At 37.6% G+C, this 18,070-nt stretch overlaps 1 protein-coding gene across 1 annotated transcript in view; it reads left to right on the top strand.

Moving 5' to 3' along the window:
- The window catches only part of NELL2 (neural EGFL like 2), a 150,013-nt gene that overhangs the window by 97,417 nt on the left and 34,526 nt on the right, over positions 1-18,070 (top strand). Inside the window, exons 14-15 of the mRNA XM_035334601.1 lie at positions 10,388-10,510; positions 12,068-12,163. Coding sequence (XP_035190492.1) covers positions 10,388-10,510; positions 12,068-12,163 — 219 coding nt within the window. The remainder of the gene's footprint in view (positions 1-10,387; positions 10,511-12,067; positions 12,164-18,070) is intronic.

Below are 18,070 nucleotides of genomic sequence, written 5' to 3'. Positions count from 1 at the left end.
TTAATAAATGACCATTTGATTTAAATGGGAAACAATATTTCATTATGCATGCTTATTTCCAAATGCAAAATGATGTTAAAGTGGTGGACTGCCTAACCACACAATAAATTATGAATTTATACTATCCAAAATATCTGTCTTGGCAGATATTGGAACTAATTTATAAATACCTACTAAGTTAATATCCACGTCACGTGGAAATGGAGATTTGGACTGGACTGATAAAGATAAGCAGCTCTGAGTCACATAGACCAATCATCAGGGAAAATATATTGTCAGCAATGGTAATTACAGCAAGTAATTGTGTCATTTACCCTGTTACAGACCACTAAATATGATGACTTTGGAAAATATCAGCTGTCACACAGTGTTAACTTTGATGTTTGGGGTTTGGAAAACTATTGAATCTTTCAGTGTTGGTGCATTTAAAAAAAAAAAAAAGATGAAGGTTTCACACTACAGAGTAGGCAAAAATGGTCAGTTCTTTTCAGAAAAGGACTGGTTTCTGAAAGGGTGGGATGTCCATAAAAAATAATACCTTTTAAATATTTTTCAGTGTTTTGCATAAGTTTGGAGTGTATACATGCTCGGTAAGAACAGTTGAGTACTTTGCTACTAGTTCTTTGAAGGTGAAAATAGATGTAAAATTCAACTTAACTTCTGTACACATTATTTTAATGTTTGGGAAGTAAGTAGAGAATGTGGTTGATTTTTGTCTGCACATATATTCCAGTCTGTTATGAGTAGCCAAGGTGTACTATTAGCTTAGTGCACCTTTCAGGGAGTGGGTTTCACGTTAGTTTGAAGTCCACTGAGGTTCTTCATCGAATCTCAACTTTACTTCTAACTTGTTCAAATGGGAAATATGTAAAGGAGGTAGGATGACAAAGGTGAGTTCATCCTGGGATGACTGTAGTATTAGGAAAATGGAATATCATGTCAAGACTTGCTTTTTTCCTTAACTCTGTGGTTTGATTCTTAATTCATATTTTAGATACTTTAGATGTAAACAGCAATGAAGATTTATTGTCATCTTGTTTCTGCTTATTAGAGCAATTAATGGTGATCTTAAATATGATAGCAGATTTTATGACAGAATTTTTCAGATACATAAATTTTGTTAACATGTGCCTATGCAAATATTTATCAATATATAAAAAAATACAGAAATAATGATTTGTAAGGCTGGTTGGCACTAGCAACCAATTTGTTTCCAGGGAAAGCAACTTAGGTGCAGTGGTTGTGATGATGCATTTGTTATGCTGTTTTGGTGTACCTCTGTAAACTACCAAGGATCTGCCTTAGGGAAAATCAGGAGCATCACTAGAGACAGTGTCGAGGCTGACCTGAGAGCAAAGCATCAGTATCATTCTGCTTTACGACTGGTACAGCATATTTTTGTCCCTGTTTTCAAGTAGAGAACCCTTTCCTCAATTAGGTGAGCAACACCGAAGGAAGGTCTACTCTCCCCATTGAGAGCCACAAACACTACAGTTACCTTACCAAAAATAGTACTGTCCTGTTTGACATCCAGTGAGTCATTCGAGTGCTTGTGCCACAGTACCTCCAGGGAAATAAGATGAAGTATCTAATGCATTAAGAAATCTTTCTGCTGTATAAGAGGATAGAAAAAAACAAGATTTTTTTTCCTAATATTTATGGTTAGATAATTCATGAGAAAAAAATAAAAATGAAAAAAATGAGAGATCAGGAGCAAAGCAACAGCAACAATTCATCCACCACTGTAGTGTGTTCCATTTTCTTCACCTCAAGAGCACTGTCCATGATGATAGATATACTGTAATTTCCCTGAGAGCCCCCTGGAAAATCATTTGACAAATTCTGGCCATGGTGATGTCCCCAGAAGAGTAGAAAATAGACATCAGAGACATCAGATGTCTCCAGAGAGTTGGTACTAAATTTTTAGTTTATCAGACCAACTTTGGATAGTACTTGATTGGTTTTAGACACCTTTCTGTCCTGTGGTATATCCATCCTTCTGTTATCTCCATGCTGAAAAAAACTGTTTTGTTCAGAGGTGTTTTTGTGGAGCCCTCTGATTGTGTAGATGGATTTTTAACCAGACTAATGTGAGAAGAGGTAGCAAGTTATGAGTTTCAGCAGTGGTCTGAAAGCTACTTCCCGCTTTCTTTGTAAAGCAGAAATATGTATAGGATGGAGGCCAAGTATCCAATACAAGTATCTGTTGCTTGTGGCAGACTTGCATAACATTCCTTACTTTTAGTAAGGAAACAGTAAATTAAAGGGGTTGGCATTAGGAGAAAAAGTAAAATAAACATTTTTCACTTGGCTGAGTAGGATATTTACAGCTCCAGTCTGGCTGTTCTAGTAGCAATAAAATAGGGAGCACTACTATAGATGCAGAATTCGCTATCATTGTCACTTTTGACAATATAATAGAAGATTTTGAAAGCATCAGTTTATCATAAGTACCCTGGAGGTTTGGTGCACAATACAAGTTGGAATTAAAAAAATAAATAAATAAATAAATAAAAAATAATAAAAAAAAACTACCTAGGTCCAAATAACATATCTTGCTAGATGTAAATAAATAAATAAACAGAGAAAATCTAAATGATGAAATCTCTTTTAAAACATAGAAACCTTATTTTTAAATGTCAATGATAAGAGACAATATATTAAGAGATCAGTTTGAATTAATGCAAAAAAAGAAGTCTCTGACAAGGTCACAGACCTTATGTCTAGACTGAAATCTCTTAAAGTGGGATTTTCAATTATTCTGTATTTGCATTACAGTCCTACCATTGAAATCAGTGGGAGTTACAGATTTTCCTTTAGGGGAAACAGGCCTATGCTAAGTGCTTTAGAAAATCCTTCCCTTAAAATTTTCTGTTCAAGGAAGAATACAGAAAATGGCAGACATGGAGGAAACTGGAAATAAATTAAAGCTTACTTTACTTTAGCTGTCATACTAAATATTCTACAATATATTCCCTCTGCCTGACTGGTTGAAAAGTATAAAAACTTATAGGATGTTATGTGAAGTAATACTGATTAATTGTACAATAGAACCCTCCATGAGAATGTATTTTGCAAAAATACATCCTGTTCCATGAAACTGGAAATCACGATTATAATACACATTCTGAGGTTGAAGAAACATAAGTGGGTGTTTAAAGGTTTAAACAATTTGTTAAAGAGCTGTGGAGAACGTAATGGTCGTCCTGCCTGAAAATATGTATTTTAGCCATCAACTTGCCTATTTTGGCTAGAACTGAGAATATCTTTGTCTTCCTTATATTCAAGGAGATCTTAGCACTGATTTTGTGATGAACAGATATCACAGGAAGGGTGGACTGGTCAACGTTCAAGCTGTGTGTTGGGCTTTTCAAGTTAAATTCTGGGGGAAATGTATACCCTCTTAAAGCGATAAAATATATTATTGGACTTACAGAGTTTGTAGTTACAGAATTTATTGTTATTGGAATTAAAACATTTCTTCAGTCTAGGAGGAATACCCAGAACAGGAGTAAGAAAAAAATAAAGAAAATAGATTTTATTCAAAGAACTATTTCATAATATTCTGTAAAGAAGTCTTAAAGTCCAAGTAAGAAGATAAAAAAATAAATATATATGCCTCTTGCAGGATTTGCTGTGTGAAATAGTTTTGCTAGGTGAGTCTGTTGTGAAATAATATGTAAAATTGAATTTTATCTTAAAAGATGTTTTCAAAAAAACAAGTGTTTACTAGGATTAGAATGTCCCATATTTTTGGAAGTTATATTTGCATGCAAATATGCCGTATTTCTCTCTCTCTCTTTTTTTTTTTTTTTTTTTTTCTAAATATAATAAATTATTCACAAAGTCACAGGAGTGTGCAAAACAAATTCAGCAACACAGTATAGTTTAGCTAACCCTTTCAGTTGTGATAAGCCTCCAGAATAATCATCAGTATTTGGGACCTTGATGCAGAACTGTTTTTAGGTAAATCGGTGTCCCATAGTTCCAATTATTAAACTGGAATAGGAAAGATCTGACTTCACTTAAACCAAAAGAATTCAAGCTGCGCATGTGCAACAACAAAATGCCAGCTCCATCCCTGCCTGTCTCCAGTCTCCTCAGAAGCACAGCCACCTCAGAGCTTTCTCCAAAGCACTTTTCACCTCACAGGGAGAAGCAAGGAGTGTGGGTCCATGCTTTTGCCTTCTCTTCTTCAAGTGTTTTGCAGCTACTTTTAATCCTTTGCCAATAACGGCCAATAATATAGGTTCCCCTTTACGGTATAAATAATATGCAGTCCCAGAGCTTTCTTGTAATGGATAAGAAAAGGAACACTGGATTTTGGCTGTATACTCAATTTGACTTTCTTCCTAAGATTTTGTTATAGTTTTCTTGCTTTCCCTTTTTATCATCTTAACACCAAATATAGAATAAGTGAATAAGCTAATATATAAAGGAGAGAAGTAGACATCTGGATGAGATGATGGCAGCTGTTCTCCCTGAAGAACAACAATGGACTAAGTAATTACAGAGAGAAACAGCATTTCAGAAAGCAGGATTGTCTCTAAACAGACCTTGAAAATAGAACATGCACATCCCAGATCTATTTTTATTATAAACATAATTGAGGGGGAAAAACAGGAAAATTCTGGACATAGATTTATAAAAAGAGTTGTTTTCTTTCTGAAGAAAGAATTAGAAAATGAGGACCAAGAACAGGATGGAAATATGGGAGTGGATGAAGGTGAAAATCAATCAATTAACAAGATTAGCAATGAATAGACTATTGTAGGGTGACCTGGACTTTCATATCCCCAGCTTCAGTTTTGAACAGAGGACAGCTGCTGGTGGTCATTAATTAATGATTAATGACTTCAGTGTTAACTAAGGGTATAGACTGTGATGGTAACCATGAGTGATTAAAGCATGGATTCCACTTTGCATTTGAATTAGGGAGTACCTGTAGAAAAATGAACTGGGGAATATTTGAATTGGGTAGTATCAATACAAAAATGTAACTTAAATATAGAGAAATGATAGCACAGTCATCAATAATTTTACAGCATTTGCTCCTTGAAAATAGTGTGCATATACTGAGACAAGTAACCCTGTTAATTAGAGTTTAAGCTATCTAATACGAACTCTTTAAAGAAATTAACCATATGTCATTTCTCTAATGATCTTAATGGAATAAGTCTTCCAAACTGCCTATATAATTAATACTAATTTTTTTCTTGTACATGAACTGTATGAGGAAAAGAAGCTTGTAATTAAGATAAACTGTAAGTGGGCATTTAAATGTGTTAAGTATTGATAATTCAAGTAATGCTTATCTCTTGTCACTGTCACTGCCACATCACATTGTCAGCTGGTCACCACAGTTCTGTCTATAGATTTATACTGAATCAATGGGAGTGAGACAGGTGACAAAAAGTCATTAGAGTTCAAGAATTCAGAACTTTTATGCACTTCTGTGCCTCAAAAGTGATCTCTTACTTTCAAATGTTAGTAATGAATGGTTTGGGAAGACTGACAGCATAATATTCTTTACCCATAAGTATGTGATGCAGCTCAGTCATAATTCCTTTTTGCTGTTGGGTTGGATTCTGTTTTTTTTTTTATAGATGTTTGCAGAATTTGGATGCACAAGATAAATACTGCTAAGTTGGTAGAGACTTGCAGTACACAACTGGGAAATGCTATACACAGCTTCTGTTTATTTTTAATGATGAAATACACAGTAGGAAGGACAGGGGCTGATGTTGCACAGCACTAGGAAAATGAGAGGAGGAGGAGGTAGGTGACACACCTCATAGACAGCGTGTTAACTTTTATTGAGTTCTGCAAAAAATCTCTGCACAGGTAATAAAATTAGTAAAACGGATCCCCGCAGTTGCTTTGCTCTGTTATACATCACAAGGTCTAGTGGGTCTGTACTATCTCCTGAGAATGCTGTTATTCACCCTAGATAATCCTATAAAGTTTTTGTCCAGCAAACCACATATTGTGAAATAAAACACATCACCTTTACTTTCTGTGCATATATGTATGTACATTTGTGTGTATGTGTAAAGTGTTTGATGCACAGTCAAATGCACATAATTGAATTAATTACATTGTTAAATAATTTTTGCAACTCTAAGTCATCTGTGTCATAATGGACATTCTATGTTTTTTTTAAATGGAGATTTCATATGCACTTACAGTTATTATTATTACTGTGGAGCAAAACAAATGATAGAGCTGAAAAATATTTTGTATCTAGAAATAACTCATTTTAGACATAATTTAGTCAATATAAATACGGCATTTAAAACTTCAGCTGATTCTCGGAACAGAAATTTTATGCATTTTAGCACTGTTGAGCATAGATTCCTAGCCAGTACAAAATGGATTTGGGATATATTAGATAATATAGCTTTAGAAATAATCACTGAAACCAGTGCTTTTGGTCTTTATTGAATGTTTATGTATATTTGGGTGTGTTGATAATTAAAATCTCTCTGGAAAAGTAATTTTTATTTCCTTGCCTCTGTAATACTGTTATACTGTCCTGTCCCCATCATCATTATGGTGTGCACTGAAATAAGTATGGGACATTTTTTAAACGTGTTTCACGTCATTTCCAAGGATGCTTGAAATGGCCTCACTGCTTCTTCTTAGAGCATCAGAAATATATCTGGGTAATACTGGCATTTCTAAATAATGCAAATAACATTTCTATATATTCTTGAACTTTAAAAAGTGGAAGAATCCATATTCACAGTTCTCTTTAAATGGTTATTTTAGGAATTACTTTTTAGCTTCTTTGTAATGCACGGTTCTATCTTCTTCTACAGTTCATGGATGGATATTTGAGATTGCTGAACTCAGTCTCCTCAATGTCCTCTCTATTTAAATTACTTCCCGAACTAAGCATGAATTAATAATGAATTATCAACAGAGCACTACCCTTTTTATTACAATCAAGTATTTCTACCTTTAATAAAGCTGGAGAGTCATGCACTGTTATTAATAGAGAATTCTGGCCAAAGCTGTTTCTGATGGTCTCATCAAAACTGTTGTGGATTGTGCACCATATGTTAGAAGAGTGAATGTCTTAAGAAGCTCTGTGTGCAGGAATTTTTCCTCTGTATTTTAACCATTTGTAATCAGTCCATATCAGAGCCAATCATGCAGTGCAGCCTGATTGCTCTGTGAGGTGCCACTCAATATATATTAAGCAAATATGAAGTATGGAAGGAATATGAAGAAGTACTATGTTTAAATGGTTTAAACTGTGTTATCAATCCCAAGCCAACAAATCTAGGTGAAAGGTAGAACATCCTGATTCTTTTTTGCTGATTTTTTTTTCTATTCCTATAATTTTAAAATGTCTGTTCCTTTAATAGAATCACAAATTTTCCTGTTCCTCTGAAGCATTTTCCCCCTAACTGGTCACAGGTAATCTTCAATCCAAAAATCATTTATCAGGGCCATGATTTTTTTTTTGTAGTTGTTAATTGCTAGAGTTTTGTTTAAAAGAAAAATAGACCTCAAGAGTGAACATGTAACCAAAACTGTATCAAAAGAGCCTGCACTTCTTTTTCTGTGGCTGTGTGCTGGACCCTCTTCCTGAAATGTCAGCAGACATCCTACAAAAGCTTTCTTACAGGAGAATATAAAGCACTGGAGTTTCTTACAGCAAAAGTAGGAAACCGAGCATACTATCTTTGAATCCAAGCTTTCTTATTTAGCTGATGGACCATTAATTTTATTGGCAATGTATCCTTTAAGCAAGTCCATCTTAAAAGACTCAGTAGGTTTTCTTAGCCCAGAGAGTAAATGTTTGGAAAGCGCATTTAAGGATGAGTCTTCTTTTTCCTGCAAAGGCCATACATCTGTGTAAATGGTCTTTAAGCCCCCAGTACTGCAAGATGGGGTTATCCATATTTGTAGTGGAACACCAACAGAAATTTTGCTTGGCTAGGCAGCCACTTCCCCACCTGTGAATCTCTTGTGGGTTTTCAGAGCTGCGCTGGGCAGGCCCTTACAGCTGCTCCTCTCAGTGTCATTCTGCTCCCAGCTGCTTTTCTCTAATAAGCTCTTACCCGTAGTAAAGAGCTGTTGTGCATGCTAGGGATGCTGCTGCTTCCCCAAGGCACAGGGTGGATGGTAGCACTTTCTCATTGAGCATGATATTTAATTTGCCAAATGCAGTGATTTGAGCTGAGTTTACCAGTGTGATGTATTGCTCTATGTACCCTGCCTCCTGAGATACCAAGATAATGGCTTTGCAAGATATTTTGGCCTGCTGAGTGCATAATGTTTCTCAGATTTTCATATTTTTTGGTTGTATGCTATATAAAACCTTTAAAAAAGAGAAAATGATATATATTTATATGCATATACATGTTATTAAATAGCACACCATATTTAAATAATATCATCATATTAACACAAAGCTAGAAAGCCAGACTATTATTACGGTATAGAAAACACTTTTAACCTCATTTGCATGGTCATAACATCCCTTTCTTTTATTTTGTGGCCTGATCTAGCATATATACTGCTTCGGCCAGCATGAGAGATTTTACTGTGGTGGGAAGTTGGTCCAGTTATTGTAACTGGATTTTGAGGTGCCGGATCATTTGGAGAACAATAACATTTTAGTTATTCATGCTGAGAGCAAAATAATTAAATCTCATGCTTCGGGGCAGAAGCCTGCAGCCTGTGCTTGGATGCATCCAGTAAGGGACTTGGCCCAGCAAGTGCCGGGGCCTCCATGCTGAGGGCTGATGAGAGTGTTGGTGATGGTATGAGATGTGCAAGACCCTGTCTAGAAGAGGGAGAACAGGTTGGTTTAATAAAACAAACAAACAAACAAACAAATAATAATTAAAAAAAAAACACACAACAAAACAAATAAAACCAAACAAAAACAACAAAAACAACACAACAACCTGTGCGTGTTTAAAATTGTATATTTACATTTTGGTGATTTTTCCCTCTTTTAAGCAACAGGTACTCACCATTGCTAGAAGACAATATATATCTAGTTGTAGGCTAGGGATGTGCCATTCTGCCAGTTTTATACTCCTGTGGTTTATGGCCAGTATTGAAATAGCAAGTTGAACTCTTCCATAGTGATTTGCAAATGTTAACAAATTAATTTTCTTGACAACCCTGTGGGGTGTGTGCAGACTTCAGCTTTTATTTAAAAAGGGGAAGATTCAGAGCAGTGTAACAGCCAAGACTAGGGAAGAAAGAGTACCCAATTCCAGATTTAAGACCTGTGTCAGACAGCCAGAACTGCCATAAGCTGCACTAATAAAATTTACTAAAGCCTGTACAGAATGATGGCTATGAAAACCTCACATGCTGGTTGGCCCATGTGTGCTGACTCAGGTTATGTACCTTTATGTTCCCCAAACAGCCAGTTTTCCTGAAAAGAAAATTTCAGGGGGTCTGAAATTATTTATGCTTAGATGAACGTTGTTAATTAAATATATATATATATATATATATATTTTCAGAAGATGAAAACATTTCATTTCATTTTGATGTCTACAGACTAAGATGCTGCATTTTGAGTATACTAGAGCATTTCATGTGACACATGGAAATGACACTTTAGAGTACCTCATTTTGAAATTGCATTTTGCTTTTAAAACAACAACAACAACAACAAAAACTAACACATTAAAACTTTCACCAGTGGAAACGCTTGCACAATACTTTTTGTTTGTTTGTTTTAGGCTAAACAGTACATTTCATGTTAACACAAAATCATGTTGTTCGTATTTTTAATTTGTTCCCCAAAAGGGATTTTTCCCCAGAGTATCACCAGACCTAGGATTTCTATCTCAGAGCATATCATGACCAGAGTGCCTTACTCTAAGGAGCAGTCAGACCTTTTGTTCCCAGGTTACTTAGCTCATCCAAAATAAAGAGCTTTGTATGCACTGAAGTGAAAGAAAACAAGGGCTACATTTTGAAGTCCAGCTTTCTGCTAACCATATTTTTTGCAGCTTGGAGCATGTGACTCACACCATTAGTCAGCTTCCTGCAGGAAACCCTATGAATCCTGCATAGGATAAGCCTGCCTGAATAAATTAAACAGTAGAACTAGCATATGGATTTTCAGTATGTTAGCCAGCTCTTTGGCAAATATTTACAAGAATCTTGTAGCCCACATGGAAAATGTAATGATGATTGCTCCCCATTTATGAAAGTGGAGTTATGCTCCAACACAGTCCTTGCATAGTTGCATGTTCTAAAACCATGTACTCTGCTTATCCCATTGTTCAGTGTGCACACTGCTGTGTCATCACTAACTACTACAATGTTAATCTCTTACTAGAAAGCTTTTATTTTGTTGTGGTGTGAAGTCTGAAGAGTATCCTGTTCTTGTTTCACTTTTCAGAGCACGACGAATGTATAACAAACCAGCACAACTGCGATGAAAATGCTCTCTGTTTCAACACTGTGGGGGGGCACAACTGTGTCTGCAAGCTGGGTTACACGGGAAATGGTACTGTGTGTAAAGGTAAGCTGCTGAAAACCTGGGTGTTCAGCATGCCTTGAACTGGGTGAGGTGCTTTGTCATGGTTAATGCATATCTGTTTGTATATTTTGAAGAAGACAGACAAAATGGTAGGCTGGGCATTGAGACCTATATTGTCCACACTTGATATAATTCTTGGATGAAGTGAAAGTTATTTGGTGTGCTGTGTCTTTTTATTCCAAATGGGAAAAGTGGTAGGTGTATTGCACAAACCCTTTGCCACAGATGAGGTGGTGCCCTGTTTTCTAGCATTCTCACTCCCTGGTAAACATTAAAAATCTTATTACTGCTTTTAGGAAGATGTTTTTCCAGAGATGAAATGCTGCTTTTATTTCTGTTGCATCTCACGTGAGAGGAGAGGATACTTGGACCCAAATCCTTCAAGTCCTCAGACTCCTAGCACAGGATGCAAACGGAGAAGACTTTTTGATATTAAAAGGAAGGCACGCAGTATTCAGAAGGCTTAGAGCCTATGTATCCCATTCTCTGCAACCCTATCTTGGATGCTGGGTTGTGTCCTTCAGAGGGAGCTGGACGTGCTTCTTGTCTTTGGGGGTTTGGCAGCTTTTCATTTGTTGTGCTTGAGGCTCTGGGTTATCTTGCACCAGGAGGCTTAGATGTCTTGGTGCTGGGGTCTCACACCATGAGAGTGTGTGAGACCTCAGAACTAAGACCTGGAAAGATCAAATTCATAACACCCATGGCTGCTTTCAGATGAGGCTTAAGACCTCATCCCGTGGCTGGTCACAGATGCAAGGTGAGCACAGCATGCCCAGACTTCCACAGTTTGGAGAGCTTAGTGGTAACTCTCATTCACCTACCCTCACCTCCAATGTTCTGTAGGTTCTTGTGCTCATTCTTTACAGCAGATACAATCAGAAATGAAAGAGCTTCTGTGGTTTGCATCAGAACTATTTACATTTCTCTGTGAGCAGAGGATTTTCTTTAATGCATGCACATATTTATAACTATATCTGGAGAAAGATGAAATGCCTAAATACGTGAGCACAGCTTCTCAGATTGCAGTGTGCCAACAAATAAATCCAGGGATTGACTTCAAACTGTAAATGGTAAATGTTTTTGAGTTCTTCAGAATCTCTTGAGAGAAATTGCTATTTTTATTGTTTCAATCTAGTCTCTGAATCAAGGAAGAAGGTAGTCAGCTGATTTGGTGCTTATTTGTGCCTGTAGTGCTCAGGCATTTATATGGGAAGCACAGAAGAACAGCAGTGCCCTATGAAGTCTGTTCCAAGGGAAGATGCTGTCCTTCACTGCTTCACAGTGCATGGGAAGAAGTACATATGTGGGCTGTTGTCTTCAGATGATTTACACTAATCTCCTTCTGTAGCTTGTCAGCCCATCTGGCCAGTGAGGCAGGGGGGCTATAAACCATCCCTTAGTGACCTCTGTCCTTAGGAGAAAGCAGCCTCTGTGCTGAGTGCTGCAGGGACTGCATTTTGTCTGTCTGCCAGAGCCCTGTGGACACCTGCATAGATACTGAGTGTAGCTTTGTTAATTCCTGTGCTTTTATGATTTCAGCATTTTGCAAAGATGGGTGCAGGAATGGAGGAGCCTGTATTGCTTCCAATGTGTGTGCCTGCCCACAAGGCTTCACTGGCCCCAGCTGTGAAACTGGTAAGATTATAACTGAATTTACGGTGAAGGTAATCTAAGAAGGATGCTTGAGGTAATCCAAGAATAAAGAAGAGTTTTAACTTGTGCCCTAAAAGAGAAAGCTGCTGCTCAAAAGTTACTCCTACATGCCTCCCAAGTGAACTCATTACAGCAGTTCTAATTAGAAACACATGGACTGCAAAAATGAGAACATGAATTAAGACATCTTGGGTTTTGATGTTTCATAATTAATAAGAATATTATAGACTTGCTTTTCACCTCAAATGATCTTTGGTATCTCTTATAAATGGCAGATAATTTGACATCTAGATTTAAGTCCCAATAACTGATTACTTCTCTGGTGTAAATGCGTCCCTCATTTGCTAGCCCACCTTCCCTTGCAACCTTATTTGAAGACTTTGATTAACTCAGCATTCTTTACTTGGTGTAAGGCAGATTTCCTGCTGCTTTTACCTCCTCTCGCAGGCATTCCTTTCTCTTCTTGCTGTCCCTGAGGATGGCTGTACAAATAAAGCCTTGTTTTAGAGCTTTATTTTTTAAATCTTGGATCTAGTCAAATTACAGCAGGAGGCACTTTGCCCAGCAGAGTACAGTGTTAATACTTAGTATCTTGAGTCCCTGTAAATAATTTCTCAAAGTTCAAATGAATAGTTTCAGCAGCTTTATTTATTGCTGCAGAATTTTAAAATGCATTCTAACAGTACGTGCCCTCAGGAGGTAAAGAGAGAAAGCTCGCTTAGATTAATTGGCTTCAGTATGCCTAATAAAAGGGCAGTCTGCCACCTATGATTGACTATTGTTGCCATTCTATATTGCCTTCAATAAATCTTCCAAGCAGAGGAAAGGAGGTCATTTGAGCAAGTATTGCTTTCATCTGACTTGTAAACATGTCCAGTTTAATGAAAAACACAAACTGATCTGAATTCTGTATTAACTGGTCCATTTGAGAGGTGAGAAATGAGATTTTTTTTGTTCTGCTGTAGCTGGACATATATTACCACAGAGCGGAAGAGGGGTGCTGTGTGAAAAGCAGTACCCTGATTGTTGATCTATTTCTAGAAAAACGTCAAAATGGCAAGATTTCAGGTATTCCTCACACTTCCACAGACTGGAAATAATGTGGTGCAGGATGTCAAGGTCTCTTCAATGTAACTTGTGTTTTCTTTGGAACAGTTTATGTGCTACTATAATGCTGAACTATTAAAACAGTTACTTTGTTTTGGTAATATTTGTCTCATGTGCTCCTTGCAGCATTCTGCTGTTATCAACTAAACATAACGTATCTTTTTAAGGCTCATATTCATCTTTTGTAGCTTTTTATATCTATCTGAATTGTGTAGACTAGAAGCATCTTTGTTTTAGTCTGTATGGGCAAAATGAACAGCCACTATCAAAGGGTGATCTTCCTTGTCTGAATTTTTGACTGGAAGTCCTCTCTCTGCTTCCTTGTTTAGACGAGAGCCCAGGTACACTCTGCTCCCAAATCAGAAAGTTCAGACATTGGCCTAGAGTTAGCTTCAGTGCATCCAGACTCGATTGCCCTTCCAGGGCAGCCAGACTGCTGGGCTTCCTGCCCTTCAGGAACCTTACAGGAGGGCAGGCAGCACAGCTGAATGCCTTTGGAAGCATTGTACTCTATGCTCTGAACATCTGATCTCAATATTTAATATACAATTAGTACGCTAGTTTTGACCCGATATATGAGAGCTAGTGATACCATTGCAATGATCTGGAGGCAGTTTGGCAGCACCCAACCAGTTTTGTAGGTCAGTTTGGCAAGGAGAAGCCTCTCTCCCCTGGTGGAGGTCCACCAGACATGATATTTGTTCTTACTGGTGAAATAAATCGTCAGTGGTCAGCCAACGGGTGCAAGCCTGGTTACCTTATTTGGATATTAATGTCCAGGACTGGGATTATAGTCAAATTGCACATGGCTTTGAAACACATATAATCTGAAATACCTTCAGTGTGTCAAATGGAAGAGATGCCCTGTTCATTCTGAGACTGTTTAGAAGTATGCAGCCATAAGGGAAAACCTGAGCTTCAGACAGCACATACTTACTCCCATTGAATGTGGCAGAGTTTCACGAAGGTAGTTCTTGTTAAGCTTGAAGTGATCAAGACATTCACACTACAATTAATTTATGCTGGAATCTTCCCTTTTTGAACAGCCACTTTATCTCCAAAAGTGTTACACATTTTTTTCAGGCAGAAATCTTTAGTTGCAGTCACATACAAGTAGGGAGGAGGATTGATATAAAGATACCATATCTATTTTTAAATCACATACTACTTTTTTCTGTTTATGCCACACATATTTAAAAACTGCTTACTGAAGATTGTTGGCATTTTTAACCTAAAACATGGAGTGTTATAAAAATTGATATCAGCTGCTGAACCTATGAAACAATAAGTAGGATATCGAATCCACACTGCAGCAATAACCTAGAAAACACAATCACCAATTCTTACTCTATCCTTCTGTAGAAGGTTGATTAGTAGCTGTTTAAATCATTTCTCAGAACTGTGGTGAGGATGAGGTTGGAAGGGGCCTCTGGAGATGACCATGTCCAATCCACTTGCTCAAAGCAGGGTCATGTTGTGACCCTTGCCACAGGACCCTTGCAAAAAATGTTGTGAGTTTCTCCTGGTTTGTCCAGTTGGATATTGAGTATCTTAAGGGTTGGAGATTCCACAGCCTCTCTGGGCAACCAATTCCAGTGTTCAGTCACCCTCAGTGTTCAGTCACAATAAAAATAAATAAATAAATAATAATAATAATAATAAATCATTATGTTTAAATGTGATTTCCTGTATTACAATTTATGCCCACCCTCCCCAAGTCATTTCCCTGCACATAACTGAGAAGTGTCTGGCTACCCCAGCACCATCAATAAGATCCCCTCAGATGTTTTTTCTCCAGGCTGACCATCCTAGTTCTATCAGCCTCTCCTTGTATGACAGATGTTCTGCTCCCTAAATAATCTTCAAGACACCTCACTGGATTTTCTCCAGTATGTCCATGTCTCTTTTGTACTGGTGAGCTCAGCACTGGACCCAGCTCTCCAGATATGACCTTGAGAGCATGAAATAGTGGGGAAGGATCACACCCTTGACCTACTGGCAATGCTCTTCCCGATGCAGCCAAGGAGGCCTTTGGTTGTCTTTTCTTTTCTGGCTCATGTTCTTCATGGTTGAGTGCCCCACCCTTTTTCCATGTCCGTTCCAAACACCAGCTCTGCACAAATATTGTCTCTGTATTCTTCCCGAAGCCTGAGAGGGATGATGCTGTCCCTCCTCAGGTCTCACCTATGGGGCCAGACTTGTGTGTCACAGGACAGGCTATTGACAGGGAGAAACCACAGCTGAAATGGCTGGGATTGCTGGTATCTAGAGCATTCCTTTAAGTCTTTAATGAGGCTCTCTACCATTTATCAAAGACCTGTCCTGCTCCCTTGGTGCCCTTATTGTCGGCTGGGGACTTACACTATTCCACCGTTCATCTGTCAAAGCTGCAGTTGGGAATGGCTTGTAATAAGAGATCAGACCCTTTTGCACCAGTTCGGGTGAACAGCTAATGAACTGGCTATAGCTGTAGGCAGGGAAGCTAAAAGGTGCAAGCTGGAAATTCAATAAGGCCCAGAGGGATGAGATTCACAGCTCCTTTGAGCTTTCCAAAAGAGTGGAGAGGAGCAGGGACAGTGACTGGACAGCCTGCTTCAATGGGAGAGGTCAGAAATCTTCTGGTAAAATTATCCTGAAACTGAAACACGGTCTTAGGGCAAGCCCATTCACCCAGGACACCAAGCAGCAACACTACCAGTTTCTGTAGATTAGTAACCAGAAGCTTGTTTGTCTTTACAGGCATAGCTGTAATTCTTTTCACCTGTCAGCTGCCACGGGAAGGGTATGTCAGATTCCTAAACACAATGCATCTTTGGCAAAGAAAAGCAAAGCTTTGTGTAACTTGGTGCTGTAATGGGCATTGCATTTCACAGTTTTTTGCTTCCAAGTGGGTGCTTCTGGGGTGTCGGTAGGAACCTCTACTCTCTCAGTAACGTAAGAATGAGGATCAGCTAGTACTGTTAGATATTATTTTCATGAGATGAGGTATTCACTGTGACGTGCCTTGCAGTTAACAGAGCTGTTGCAAGGCTTTGGAATTTTCCCTGCAAGTCTTTTAGATTAATAATGGCCTATGCCCTGTGGAAATGGATCAGTGGGACAAGGAAGCAGATGTAAGAATCATGTGGATACACTGACCTCCAGCACTTCTTTTTTTAAAAATTGGTAATAGAACATAAAAATGAGACCTGGGAAAACTCCCATTTCTCTTCCCAAAGGAAATATGTTGAGGCATTATTAATGCTAGGGGTGCATTTTTTGGCTTGTATGTATTAAAAGATTTTCAAGTCCTACAAGGCACAGCAGTAGTTAAGCTGGTAGAGCTGGTCTTCTACAGCTGACACCACCAAGGGAATCTGAAAATATTTGTGCCAGTTAAACTTCTTCAAAATGCCTGACAATGCTGTCTTTGATTACAAAATTATGAATTCTTCAGTAGACATTTTAAAATGCTGTTTTAAACTGTGTTTGAAAATTGCTTTATTTCAGAAAGTTATAGGATAACTTTTTTAGGTTACCTTGATGTTAAGGTAACTCCCCTTTAATTTGATGACAGAGCTTTAACAGTGGGTTTGTTCTCCTAATATATATGCATATACGCAAGTCCATGTGTATAAGATTACTGCATTCTTGCTGTTTGTCAGTTTCTCATTCGAGTTCCCACACTCATTTTGTACTTTGAGTATTCCCCTGGACCACTTTTATTTATGCAGGAGATCAAATAGCAGAGTTTCACTACTATAGTAGTGTTTTGATGTAGTTTTTGTAACAAGTCAGTTGGAAGTATATGGCTTCTTTATGGATGATTGGCTGTAACTTTCATTTCCTGATAAGAAACTTTCTTTGGATATCAAAGGAATCGTATCTGAGAGGTCTTTTCCAACCTAGATGATTCTATGATATCCACCTGCTATTAAACAAGCCATGGCAAACTGCTGAAAATAAACTGGCACACAAAGCTGTTGTGTTGAAAGGATCTGTTGAGAAGAAGTTTAACCTACAATCTCTATATTTATTCAGCCCTGTATTATTACTGATACTAGCCCTATATTTTTAATGACAGTGTAGTTAAATGTGTAAGTGGATTTATGAAAAAAAAAATGGTCAGCATAAGATATGTGAGCTCACTGTCTTTTATCAGGTCTCTTACCAGAGGTAGCCAGATATAAGGAAAAATATATTATTTGGCTCTTCTCTGTATTTTTTCCCTATATGGAAAGCTCAAAAAATACTAAAAGTGTTGTTAATACTTCATGGAGAAATAAAAAGACTGATGTAGCAAAAGTATTCTTGACTTTATCCTTAACATTTGTAGTTCAAAATACTAAAATACAACTCAGACAAGTGATTTGGCAAAACAGTTGTTACAGATCAGATCTCTCTAGAGTTTTGTGCCACCTTCTGTATAAGCTAAATAATTGGCATGTGTGACTATTGCTCTTTTCAACAAACCGAAATGAATTTGTTTATGTGCACTGGCCATAATAATAGCAGGCTTCAGATTATTGAATACTATTATTATTCCTGTTCCAAAGGAAGCATCAGAAATTCTTTTAATTCTGATACCCTAGTTGTTGGGAAAGTAGTCTTACTGGTATTGGAATAGAAGGCATTGTCAAAGTAACCAGAAAACAAGGAAAGGAAAGGAAAGGAAAGGAAAGGAAAGGAAAGGAAAGGAAAGGAAAGGAAAGGAAAGGAAAGGAAAGGAAAGGAAAGGAAAGGAAAGGAAAGGAAAGGAAAGGAAAGGAAAGGAAAGGAAAGGAAAGGTAAAGGAAAGGAAAG

Source organism: Oxyura jamaicensis, chromosome 1 (genome assembly GCF_011077185.1).
Source record: "Oxyura jamaicensis isolate SHBP4307 breed ruddy duck chromosome 1, BPBGC_Ojam_1.0, whole genome shotgun sequence".
NCBI classification, from domain to species: domain Eukaryota; kingdom Metazoa; phylum Chordata; class Aves; order Anseriformes; family Anatidae; genus Oxyura; species Oxyura jamaicensis.
The sequence above is the reverse complement of the archived record's forward strand: the minus strand, read 5'-3'. Positions and strand labels throughout refer to the sequence as shown.